At 37.3% G+C, this 13933-nt stretch overlaps 1 protein-coding gene across 1 annotated transcript; it reads left to right on the forward strand.

Annotated features, from left to right (window-relative positions):
- The first annotated feature begins 203 nt into the window (after window positions 1-203).
- On the forward strand, window positions 204-12653 carry rgs8 (regulator of G protein signaling 8). Its single transcript, XM_053636852.1, has 4 exons — window positions 204-1214; window positions 1332-1393; window positions 11596-11762; window positions 12020-12653. Exons 1-4 carry the CDS (start codon window positions 1075-1077, stop codon window positions 12212-12214), a joined length of 564 nt encoding a protein of 187 aa, XP_053492827.1. The 5' UTR covers window positions 204-1074; the 3' UTR covers window positions 12215-12653.
- The last annotated feature ends 1280 nt before the right edge of the window (window positions 12654-13933 follow it).

A 13933-nucleotide genomic window follows, 5' to 3' on the forward strand; every position in this document is an offset into this window, starting at 1 on the left:
AAAGCTTTAGCGTTGCCAGCCAGCTAATGCGCCAAACTGCAATGCACACATCAAAGAGAATTTTAGACTATTTAGTCGCTGGCAAGCAGGATTGCTCTGAAAATGAAGCAGAGGAAATCTTAAGAGGAATTACATTTTTCATGAGAATATTATAAGTATAAAACATTAAGCTTTTTTTAGAAGCCCTTCCAGGACCTATTTTTGCCGTATAGTTGCTTAGTTGTACATGCACTGGCCCTCCTTCTGACTAGACCGATTTGTTGAGGATTTTATAAATAGCCCAGCACGTGTCCTGAGTATAGGGGGAAGATGCCTCCGCCTAAAATATATATCTCACCAGAGAAAAAATAAGAAGGTATTACTTGAAAGCATTCAAGATTTCAAATAATAAAGAAAATTATTCTATCACTTCTTATAGCTGTGTGTAATTTTAGACTGCCATTCTACAAACTGATTTAAATTCAGTCTGTATCATGGTTAATTAAACTATAATCGCAAGAATGTTACATATTATGTAACAAAACAAAAATATAAATAAGTATGGATTATATCTACCTTAAAAGTATATAGGTCCTGTTTGTGTGTGTGTGTGTGTGTGTGTGTGTGTGTGTGTGTGTGTGTGTGTGTGTGTGTCTGCATATTTTTACATATTGGCTAGGACCAAATATCTGGGTTTTGATCTCCAGGTGGTTCCTATGAGGGGAAAAATAATAATAAAACAGCCTAAAGCTTGCCTTTTTGGTTACTGAGATTAAGGTCACTGTTAGATTTAGGTGTAGCTTAGAATTAATGAGGTACATTAACAATTATGGCAATGGGAAGTTGTTACAAAGATAGTACAACATTTCCTGTTTCCCTGGGGTATAAATTTGTGGTTGTATGAACTCAGTGCTGTGAAGAATTGTAACTAATGACCTCAAAGTAAATAATATGATTGAATGATATTGTCAGTAATGTATTACTTACTCTGTCCCTTCCCACAAGTGTACAAATTAAAGGTCAGAGATGAGATCTTTTCATTTTCCCAATGATTTGATCCTCTGTGTCCTCTAGTGTGTTTCTCTTTTCTCCTATATGCTAACAATATTTCCTTTTTGTTTCAGATATACAACCATGAAAACGAGACTTGGTTGCCTATCCAACAAATCTGACTCATGCAGCGACGTTTCAGAATTTTTACCATCTGGACCAGAAAGATCCATACGATACCTGAAGTAAGTGATGTCTTCCTTTAAACAAATTAAAATCAAATAAAAAATAAATAACATTTGCATTTCCATGCATTGTACCATATGTAGAATTGTACTTAAACATTTCTCTAATGTTTTCAGGTTATCCACAGATGAAGTGGCCAAATGGACAGATTCGTTTGATATTCTTCTGTCAAACAAGTGTAAGTTGAGTGAAAAAAACTGTGGGAGAATTGTGAGGTGGAAGCACCAACAATCCATTTCAATGCATTTATTTATTTGTTCACGTCCATATTAGATCATGTTTAAAATTATAAACATATGTATTGACCATAGGGGGCATGGTGGCTAAGTGGTTAACACATTTCCCTCACACCTCAAGGGTTGGGGGTTCAAATCTCACCTCCACCCACCCTGTGTGCGCAGAGTGTGCATGTTCTCCCCATGCTTTGGAGGTTTCCTCTGGGTACTCCCGTTTCCTCTCCCAGTCCAAAGACATACGTTGTAGGCTAACTGGTATTTCGGAACTGTCCATAGAGTGCAATTCTGTCTTGCTGATTACAGAATTGCACTACAAGGGGGTACCCTGATGGGCTGGCCACCCATCAGGGTACCCCCTTGTGCCAAGTCCCCTGGTATAGGCCCCAGGCTATATGGAATGGATGGATGTATTCACCATTACCCTGGCATTGCTTTCTATACATATACTATTTATTGTTTTTATCATATTAAATTATATACACACAAAAAAATGAGAGGTTTCCTTTGCATAGTCTGTCTGCATCAGTTCTGCCAGCATGTCTATGCTTTGTATGCTTTCTGCACACTGCAGACATCCACAAATAGCCTGTGGCAATGTAAGCAAGAAATCAAGATGACACCAAATGACAGCTTAGAGTCTCTCAAAAACTAAACCAAGCAATGACAGTACAATTGTAAAGCAGTCCATGTTAGAAGGTATGTAATAAGCAGAGTTACATCTTCATCGAAGTGGCACATTACCACAGATTTTGGTGGGAGAGGACGACATTACTAACAACATAGCTTCAAACCAAATTAAGTCACTTGACTTTTCATATACACTCTTAAAAACACTGGGTTAAAAACAACCCAAATTGGGTTATTACCCAACAGCTGGGTAAATATTGGACAGAACACATTTTGGGTTAAACTAACCCATCAAGTTGGGTTGTTAATTTTAACCCAGCAAATGGGTTGTCTTTCAACCCAAAGGATGGTTTCATTTTTACAAAAATGCTGGGTTAATTTTATTTCATGAATGAGTTAATATTTGATTATATTGATACAACAGGTGTGATACAACAGGTTTGATAGGTGTGTTTCCTGTCATCAGCGAGGTGCACACAGGGTTACAGCAAAATTTCCAGCCCCATATACATCTCAAAAACCACACAAAAGAATCTGAAACTAGTAGGGAAACAGTTTTTTCTTTTGAAAAACTTTTCCTCTACCTTTGGTGGGAAACAGTTTCACCATGGTACACATGTATTTCTGATATATGTACATTATGCAGCCCATAATCCCCTTTTCCCTCGCCCAAATTTTGCAATAAATTTTACAATAGAAACTATTCTGTTCATCAAAGATAAACTGTCTGCACTTATGCGTGTGGTATTTTTTTTTTTTATTTCATATTGTTTGCTATAAAACAAGATCATGACAACCATGGAGTATTTATTTTATAAGACCCATATCACCCTGCAGCTCTTGCCTGGTTCCCGACAGATACTAAGCAGGGTTGAGTCTGGCCAGTACCTGGATGGGAGAGCCATCCATCCATCCATCCATCTTCTACCGCTTACTCCTTTTCAGGGTCACGGGGAACCTGGAGCCTATCCCAGGGAGCATCAGGCACAAGGCAGGGTACACCCTGGACAGGATTCCAATCCAGATGGATGGATGGGAGAGCTTCTGGGGAAAAACTAGTTTGCTGCTGGAAGTGGTCTTAGGGAGGTCAGCAGGGGGCGCTCACCCTGTGGTCTGTGTGGGTCCTAATGCCCCTGTATAGTGACGGGGACACTATACTGTAAAAACAGCACTGTCTTTTGGATAGGATGTTAAAATGAGGTCGTGAATCTCTTTGGTCATTAAAAATTCATTGCTGTCATTAGCCCTTATCTATCATGACCCCTAATAATCTCCATCCCTGAATTTGCTACATCACTCTCCTCTCTTCCAATAGCTGGTGTGTGGTGGGTATTCTGGTACACTATGGCTGCCGTTGCATCATCCAGGTGGATGCTACTCACTGGTGGTGGTTGAGGAGATTTCCCTCCATTCAATGTAAAGCGCTTTGAGTACCTAGAAAAGCGCTATGTAAATCAAAGGAGTTATTATTATTATTAAACTGACATGAGCATAGGAAAGCATATTTCCTGCCCCACTGGCCTCTATGTTCTAGTTCCTAATTTTGACCACTAGGCGCAATAATAAATGGGCCCAGTAAGCACACTGCCCCAAGATTGAGCAATCTAGAAAGGCGAGCAAATCAATGGAACTATGCCTTGTCAAGTAGCAACAATTGTGAATGACAGTTGTGAATAAAGACCTTATAAAAGATTAACCAGATTAAAATATGGTTGTGCCACCTTAAGTAGCAATAACTGCAACCAAACACTTCTGATAACTAGAGAACAGTCTTCCACAGCACTGTGATGGAATTTTGGCCCACGCTTCTTTGCAGAACTGCTTTATTTCAGCCACACTGGAGGGTTTTTGAGCTTGAACTTCCTGCTTAAGGTCCTGCCACAGCATCTCAGGTGGGTTCAAGTCAGGACTTTGAGTAGGTCACTCCAAAACTTTAATTTGGCTTTTTTTTAGTCATTCAGAGGTGGTCTTACTCCTATGCTTTTGATCTTTGTCTTGTTGCATAATCCAATTGCGCTTGAGTTTCAACTTACGGACTGAAGACCGGACATTCTCCTGTAGTACTTTCTGGTAGAGAGCAGAATTCATGTTTCCCTCAATTATTGCAAGTTGCCCAGGCCCCGAAGCAGCAAAGCATCCCCACACCATTACACTTCCACCACCATGCTTGAACATAGGTATGATGTTCTTTTTGTGGAATGCAGTATTTGGTTTATGCCAGATGTGACAGGACCCCTGTCTTGCAAACAGTTCCACCTTCAACTCATCAATCTACAGAACATTCTCCCAGAAGATTTGATCATGTTTGATCGTGTATTTTAGCAAAATTCAGATGAGCCTTAATGTTCTTCTGGGTTAGCAGTGGTTTTCACCTCACCACTCTTCCATGGATACCATTTGTTCCCAGTGTCCTTCTGGTAGTGGAGTCATGAACCGTGACATTTCTTGATGCAAGAGAGACCTGTAGCTCCTTTGATGTTGTCCTTGGCACTTTTGTGACTTCCTGGATGAGTCGTTGCTGTGCTCTTGGAGGATTTTTAGAAGGTTGGCCACTTCTGGGAAGGTTCACTACTGTGCCAAGTTTTTCCATTGCCTTTGTAAACCTTCCCAGACTGATGTTTTTCAATCACCTTCATCCTCATCATTTCTGGAATATCTTTAAACTTTGGCATAGTGTGTTACTGGGTAAGACCTTTTATCCAACTTCATGCTATTGAAAAGTTCTATTTAGTTGTTGATTTGATTGAACAGGGTTTAAAGTAATCAGGCCTGGTCACGTCTAGTCCAGCTGAACCCCATTATGAATGCAGTTTCATAGTGTCACAATTTGGAGAGAGATGCAAGTGCAGATAAGTTTAATAAAGACCAAAACAACAACACAAAAGACACAAAGATCTTGTGACAAAACACTATGGCAAAGACTAAACATAAACCAAAGACATAAACACAGCAACAAAGACAAACGTAAGACACAGAGTGCAGTGCAAACTGTGGCTATATACACAAGTGCTCATTAACAAGAACGTGAGTCAGGTGCAGGTGGTCATGTGACTGATGTAGTGCAGTGCAGTGAAGTGCAGTGGCTGCTGGGAACTGTAGTTCAGAGTTCCTTCTCTGATACATGACTACGGGGGCAAATACATTTTCACTCAGGACCAGTTGGTATTGCATAACTTTTTTGATTCAATAAATAACTATCATTTAAAAACTGTATTTTGTGTTTACTCAGGTTGCCTTTGTTTTCTTATATTTTGTTTTAACTTCTGAAACAATTTAATATGAGATATACACAAAAACAGAAGAAATCTGGATTTATTACATAGCAAATACTTTTCCACAGTTCTGTATACCAATTTATGTGTAGTCCAGAGAGGTAATATATAAATATATCATGTATTTTTTTCTGTGGAGAAGCGGGTACGGAAGACATAGGTTTTGTGAGTTGCTGTTTGTTGGACATGTAAAGATGTGCCAGTCATGGTGTCTCACTGGCTACAGAAAACAGAATTATTTGTTCCTTGTATAGCCAGGGGACACAGTGCTGTTGTCCTCACCTCTTGACTGTTCTTTTATTGAATTTCCTGAACAACACTATAATTGCATTTACCAGCAGGGCCATTTGTATACAGTTTAATTCTATCTGCACTAGCTGCTTCTCACGTTCAGAGGCCCAGAGCTTGAAATCTTGAATTGAAAGAAGGCATGAAACCCATGACATATACAAGAATATGTATTTGTATTTATATTTACAGTATACTGTATATCGCATGAATCACATTAGATAATGTTCAACTTTCCAACAATAAACACACATGTTCATTGACAATTAGCTTAAAGACAGAAAAATGTCTTTTCAAAATAGTCAATTTGTGTGCAATATACTCAATTCAATTCAGTTTTATTTGTATGGTGCTTTTAACAATGACCATTATCCCAAAGCAGCTTTACAGAAACATATAAATTCAGGATATAGATTTTGTATGAATTTATCCATAATGAACAAGCCAGAGGCAACAGGGGCAAGGAGAAATGCCCTGAGACAATATGAGGAAGAAACCTTGAGAGGAACGAGACTCAAAAGGGAACACGTCCTCATCTGGGTAACAACAGACAAACAACATTATATATAACTAAATGCCTTTGATAAACATGCTAATACTACAGCAGAGCATAGCATTTGGCAGACACTCTTATCCAGAGCAACTTACAATTATCTCATTTTTATACAACTGGGCAGTTGAGGGTTAAGAGTCTTGCTCAAGGGCCTAACAGCAGCAGCTTGGTAGTGCTGTGATTTGAACTCACAACCTTCCAATCAGAAGTCCAACATTTTAACTTCTGAGCTACCACTTCCCTTTTTGTACCGCTTTACTACATGGTTCACTGATGGAGACTTGAATGCAAATCTGTTTGTGGCAGTCGTAGTCCTAAAGCTGTCATAGCATAACTGTTCATATGAATTGAGGTCCAAAGCCATCTTTATGGTTTTTAAGTGGTACCATCCTCAGTAATCTCAATGGTCTTTAGGCTGCACCATGTGAGGCCATCCTCAGCAGCAGCATGTGACTTCCAATTGATGCGAACTCCAACCAGAAGTAGGGCATCAAGATGGATCAGGCAAATCTGGAGAGCAGAAGGGGTCAGGATCACTGCTATCTTAGAAGTATAATGTGTAGCTCTATAGAAAGAGAGAGGGAGAGAGAGGAAAAGAGAGTGAGAAATTATTAGGTATGCTTATTGCCCTGTAATGGTTAAGGAAATGTACTTTGAATGAGCGCAAGCAGGGACTCCGGCAAGTCTAGCTATGACAGCATAACTAAAAGGGAGAGCATTAGTTCTGGAATAATGTGTTTAAAGAAACATGTAGGTAAGGGATCTAGTATACAAATTAATGATTTTGATGAAGAAATAAATTTAATTAGTTCGGTCTTTCTAAGAGGAGTAAAACATTCTAATTATTGATCTGATATTGCTATATTATTATCTACAGGGTTAGTTATACGACTGCCTGGTTTTAAATTAATAGTCTAAATTTTTTGTCTAATATTTTCAATTTTGCCAATGAAAAAATTCATGGAATCATCACTGCTATATAATGATTGTGTGCATGTTTCTGTGGTGGTCTTATTCCTAGTTAATTTTGCTACAGTATTGAATAAGAATCTACATTATTTTTATTATCTTCAATTAGGGTGGAGAGAGACTGATCTTGCAGCACAGAGATTTTCTATAGTTCAGGAGGTTCTTCTTCCATGCTGTTTGAAATACCACTAATTTGGTTTGACACTATTTATGCTCTAATTGTCGACTGGTCTGTTTTATGGTGTGTGTGATTGTTATTCCAGCGTGCTAGCTTTTTCTCTCTAAATATTTTTCTTTTAAGTGGAGCTACCTTATCTACTGTGCAGTGGAACGTTGACTCTAAGCATTCAGTCTCATGATCAAGTTCTTTGGGATCAGACGGTGATTAAATCATAGCGGATATCTCTGGGAGGTTACTGATAAAACTCTGTGCTGTAGCTGACGTGAATGTACATTTGATGTTGTAGCGTGGCAAGGTGACTATATTATGATCAATACGCAATTTAAAAGGGATGAGATAATGATCTGAGATAGCTTCAGACTGCAGAAATGTGACTATATTTTCTATATTTAATCCGTATATTAGTATAAGGTCAAGAGTTTGACCACCATTATGAGTGGTCCTATTACATTCTGATTTACCCCTATTGAATCTAGAATAGACAAAACCTCTCTTCTCAGAGGGTCTTCGGGGTTATCAAAATGAATATTAAAGTCGCCAACAATTAATGCTTTGTCTAGAGAAACAACCAGGTTCAAGATAAAATCTGCAAATTCACCAAGGGATTCAGAATATGGCCCTGGGTGTCTATAAATAATAATTAGCTGAAACGACTCAGTAGACTTATTTTTTGTGGCTACATATATTACACTAGTATGACGAACTTCGAAGGAGTTGAGTTTATGACTAGGTTTTTGTGTGACGCCTAGATTATCATTATAAATAAATGTGACACCTCCTCTGCCAGTTACACGGGGTTGATGTATATAACTGTATCCACGGCTAGCTTCATTCAATGTTAAGTACTCACTTGGCTTAATCAATATTTCTGTTAAACACATGAAATTAAACTCCTGATCAGTAATGGTTTCATTAACAATAAGTGCTTTAAATGTAAGAGATCTAATATTTACCAGTCCTAGCTTCATATCAAAGGTGCTGGTTGTGCATTCAGTATGATCTAATTTTATATTAATTAGGTTACTAAAACAAACTTTCTGTGTAGTGTTTCTACATTTTTGTTTAGCTCAGGCAACAGACAAAGTGTCGATACTGTGGAACCTTGTTGACGACTCAGTGCAGCTAGCATATGCTCGGTTTAGCCTGCTTGTCTGCTCCCTGGCCTTGGATCTGGATTGTCAACAATTGTTGAGATAATGTGCTACGCTGCAAAAAATGAGAGCCGAGCGAGATGGATACTGTCCCAGCCTAACAGGCTAGCCTTACCCTCAAAACTACTCCAATTATCTATAAAGCCTACATTGTTTTCAGAGCACCACCTGGACATCCAGTAGTTCAGCGACCATAACCTGCTGTAAGCTACATCGCCATGCCTCATTGCTATGGGGCCAGAGCATACTACTGCATCGGTCATCGCCTTCACTAATTTACACACCTCTACAATGTTACTCTTAGTACTTGAATAGCTATCTTTGAAAACCTGTGTTTATCTAAGACCATGAGATTATGTGCTGTATCTGGCACCCTGGCTCCCAGTATAAACCTAACTAAAGCTGCAGGTTCCCCTAACAGCCTAGTTAATTTCATGTATAGCTAGAGTATCCTATAACCAGAGCTCTTTCAGGTTTCTTAGTGGGTGTTTCACTGAGAAGAGCAAACCTGTTGGACATGTGAAGCGAAGAGAAATGGTGCTCCTGTGGGCGAGCCATAGGGTTAGCTATGCTGCCGAGTCATCACCCGTTTGCCCCACTGTGAGGGCTCTAATGCTGGAGTTGGGGGATTGCTATCTCCACCTAAGGCATCCAGACTTTCCCCCACAGAAACTACACTGCTCTCATTCTCACTAACCCTCACCAGCCTCTCAGGTTTCTCTGCTTGAAATTAATATGACAAAAAAAAAAAAAAAAAACACTCCAACTTTTCATGTTCCACAGTCACAGAAAAAAAAAAGTGTGAAAATCCTCTGTCCTGAACACTTTCCCTTGGTGGAAGACTGCTAGAAAGTTCTGACAGTGGAGACTCCTTCCATAAATGTTACATAACTGCCTCCTTACTGAAAGCTTCAACATATTAATTAATATAGATTTTTCTTTGATAAATAACAGCATGTTTTAATCCACTTTTTGAGAAGTGGCATCTACTGAAAATGTTAATTCTGTCTATGTTAATAAACATATCACATGTCAGAATATAATCATGATGTTTTTATGGACATTATAGAGTGTTAGTATAATGTTAGTACAGCTTACACCTTTTTTCGGCCTTTATTGTATGATTCAGAGTTGTTGCTCAATTTACAACAGTAACATGTATTACTAGATTGTGTTAAATCTTTGTCTGATTTGTGACACTGTTAGATAAGTGTTTGTCAGGTACATTCTGGGCCAAAAAAAAAAATCTATATTTGATGATTGTTGGTGTACCACTCCCCTGGATAATAAGAATTAATCAACATACCACATGCTGGGATACTGCCACTAAATAAACAACCTCCCAAGTATGGAAGCATGGAACGGAAATAACAAAACGCCAGAAATTCAAGTTGCACAACATGACCTCCTGAAATGTCACAGAGATAAATGAGAACAACAACAACTGTGCCCTGTGAGCATTTCTTAACCTGCAGGTCTGAAGGCAACATAATAGGAGGGCATTCAAAATAAAATGCCTTATGAATTTTTTCATGATCTTATGAACATGAACAATTTTGAGAAAAACTTGTTGTACAAATCTTTACTAGAAGATTTGCTGAACAATGTACCATAAGAATAAATCATGTCAGATAACATTTTACATACAAGCAGTGCTGATTTGGCTAGATATAAGAGTTTCAGGACAGTAATGTTTTTATTAACATATATTATAAATAGTTATTTAACCTTATGTTACGAGGTCATATTCTCATGCTTTATGAAGTGTTATGTGTATAGCAATAATTATAAATGACACATTATAACAATACCCTGTCCAGGGTGTACCCCGCCCTGTGCCCGATGTTCCCTGGGATAGGCTCCAGGTTCCCCCGCGACCCTGAAGACAGAGTAAGCGGTAGAAGATGGATGGATGGATGGATGGACATTATAACAATATTTATAATGCATTAAAAATACATTATCTGTACCTACATATAAGAATTGTTACCTATATATAGTAATGTATATGTAACATATCCATATTTGGTCTAATCACACTTCCTTTGATTACATGTGTTAATGTATATCTCAACTAAGTGGAGGACCGGAAGAGTGGTTTCCTTCTGGTTATAGTAAAGGGTTTCCATGTGCTCATATACTACTTAAGTATCAGGGTCTTTACCTCATGAATGTGACCTCAGTTGAATAGCTTTTAAAAGTCCCAGACTATGCCAAACTCATTCTTTGGCCATGTCATCAACCAAAGGTATTCAGGTGGCCTATGGTCCTCCACCTCCAGGCATGGAACCAAGGTTTATTTAAGCAACATACTGTGCTATTTCCTTATGTTCAGGACTGTAATTTTCTAGACTCTATATCACTAAAGTATAAAATAAAGTATTTGATGGTTACTTCCAAACAGTTTGTAAGAACCATCATTGGACGCAGGTCTAGTCTGGGCACAGTCTCTCAGTCTCCTAAAGATTGACACGTTTAAAATGCTGCAGTTCCAATACATTTCGCAGGAATGCTAGGTTCAGCCACAGTGCAACAGGTTTTGAATTTTGGTCAGTGATTCACATTGACTCACTAGTGATGTATGTGGAGATTTGCCACATGCAACATTTTTATTAAACTGTATTAAATTATGGTACCTAAGACTTTTACTGTACTTTATATCGTATAGGGCCACAGACAAAAAAGATTATTATTAAAGCAGGAGTAATCAGACAAACAAAGTGTTTTATGTACTTCTTAGATTAACTTATTTACTCCATATATTGAATCATAGACCAATAATTTGCACCATGACAGTGATTAGGATAAAGGGTTTATCGATGAGTGAATGAATAGAGGACCAAATTGCCATTTAGAGTTAATGCAAACATTATTTGAAATAAATGTCTGCTTTATTAAGGTGACATAGTATACACTGTATATATATATATATATATATATATATATATATATATATATATATATATATATATATATATATATATATATAATATCTACATATGTACATAGATAGAGCTGAAGGTGTCTATGGGGTCTATCTTCTGCTTTATTGTATGGTAAAAAGAGATATATTTTCTTAATGAATTCTGTGTTTGTTTCATAGATGGATTGGTGGCCTTCAGAGCATTCCTTAAAACAGAGTTCAGTGATGAGAACATCGAGTTCTGGTTAGCTTGTGAAGACTACAAAAAGATCAAATCACCTGCAAAGCTGGTGTCAAAAGCCAACAAGATCTACAAGGAATATATTGATGTTCAAGCACCAAGAGAAGTAAGTCGGGATATAGTTAACAAGAATAACCTTAACAACATCTCACATCACTCTTTAATGAGAAGACATGTTTACGTTAAGCCTTCTTTGCTCATATTTACCAAGGGTGCCAATATTAGTAGAGGGCACTGTACATTCTACAAGTCTATGGAACTGTACTGGAGAGATTAACACTGTTCTTCCAAAAGATATTCTGCTGAATGGAATTTTTATACACAAATGAATAAAGCCATTGTGTCTCTTTATCATCTTTACAGGTTAACATAGACTTCAGGACCAGGGAAGAGACCAGACAGAAACTTCTGGAACCAACATCCTCCAGTCTCAATGAGATCCAAACCAAGGTCTACAGCCTCATGGAGAAAGACTCCTATCCTAGGTTTCTTCAATCAAAAATGTATCAACAGATTGTGAACAGGACACAGATGCACTGTCAGAGGAAGTCTGTTTAAAGAGGAATCTCTATGTTATTTTGCTTGTGTAGTTAAAACCTATAGAGATGTTAGAGCAGACCTTTACTGTTATACATATTGAGTTTGACTGAATATGCATTGTAGAACTGTGAAGCTTGTTTGCACTTGTATAGAGTATATAACATGTTACTGTGCTCCTATTTGAAGTGACCTCCTTCCCAATACTAACACAGATGAATTTATGCTTGTAAAAGCATGTGGATAAAAATTAATCACAGCTTCATTTTGGGTGTAACAATTTGAAATCAATTTACAGGTTTGTGGTTTACTAGTTATTTACATTTATTTATTTTTTTGAGTTTATAATTTAAAAAAGAGTAGTGAGTTGATCAGATGTCTTACAAAAAACACAAATAGCACACAAAAAAAAAGAATAACAGCCCAACACATTCAAGAACAATTATTCAAGAATCAGAACATTCATCGACTAATATTCTTCCATAGTTATGTCATGAGGTTTGACTCATTACCGAACTTCTGATTGGTGAAAAATACAAAATGTTTCCACAGTCATTGTGATAGTTTATCTGATGAATGATATGTTACTTGTTGAAACTGTAGAATATTAAGCTTCCCAGACAGTTAAAACGTTGTCCTCATTTCTGCAATCATGAAAAAATAACATGACCAGAATAAAGAGAGAATGAACTTCAGTACTCTCATAAGATCAGTTATGTATGTCACATACTAATGTGTCATTTTCACCCATGAAAAGCACTGTCTAAATATGGAACAAACAAATCGGGTTTCCTTTCAGCAGATGGCACTGAATGTAGGTCAGTTAACTGTAAACAGTTGACAGTTTTCGAACTCTCAGAACAGTTCAGACCAAATTTCTTTTTATTATGAAGAAAGTCTTCAAGAATATTAAAAATATATATATATGAAGAGTGAAAATCAAATAATCAGAATATACTGAAGCCCAGGTGAAAGAAAGAAAATTGCATCTGAGCCCTAAGCCTTATCTTAGTCTAGACAGTTGCTACAGGATTTTAGGCTGATTATATTCTCAAATGGACTTTCCATCAACTGTTAAAAATCAGATTGCCTTCCATAAGTATTCACCCCCTTGAATTTGTACACATTTTGTACACCTGGAACTAAAATGAACTTCAGTGGAATTATGTGATGGAGCTACACAAAAAAGCCAATAATACTGGAGTAGAGAGAAGAAAATATATACATTTATATAAATATTTTTAAACAATGTGAAAGTTATGATTGCATCTCTTGTGGCTGTGAAACCCATGAAATTAGTTCTGGAACAACCTGCGACATTACAAGTCAAAAAATGAGTTGAATGGATTTGACCTGGCTGCAATTATAGTTATAGAACATCAAACAGTTGTTATAGAAAATAAAATAGCAAACATCAACGTGAAGACTAAAGAGTTATTAAAACAAGTCCAGGACAATGTTCTAGAAAATATCAATTATGGTTTGTTTATAAAAAATAAATAAATGAATAAATAAATATAAATAATAAAAAAACATTTATACATTCTGTGAGGTGCTATTAAATTAATTATTTAAAATGGGGGGAAAAATACATGGCACAAACACAACTTTGCCTAGAGAGGCCTGTCCACCAAAATTCAGTGACTGGGTAAAGAGAACAGTAGTCAGAGAAACAATCAAGAGGTGAAGGGTAATGCTTAAGGAGACTGGGAGATTGACAGCTCAGATGGGAGAAGCTGT

The sequence above is a fragment of the Ictalurus furcatus genome, chromosome 11, assembly GCF_023375685.1.
Source record: "Ictalurus furcatus strain D&B chromosome 11, Billie_1.0, whole genome shotgun sequence".
Classification (NCBI taxonomy): Eukaryota; Metazoa; Chordata; class Actinopteri; order Siluriformes; family Ictaluridae; genus Ictalurus; species Ictalurus furcatus.

Bases quoted from the DNA above. Each gene is read 5' to 3' on its own strand.
- rgs8 (XM_053636852.1), top strand. From the start codon at position 1,075: ATGCTAACAATATTTCCTTTTTGTTTCAGATATACAACCATGAAAACG. The intron at 1,215-1,331 runs GTAAGTGATGTC...TAATGTTTTCAG, and splicing joins AGATCCATACGATACCTGAA to GTTATCCACAGATGAAGTGG. The intron at 11,763-12,019 runs GTAAGTCGGGAT...TCATCTTTACAG, and splicing joins ATGTTCAAGCACCAAGAGAA to GTTAACATAGACTTCAGGAC.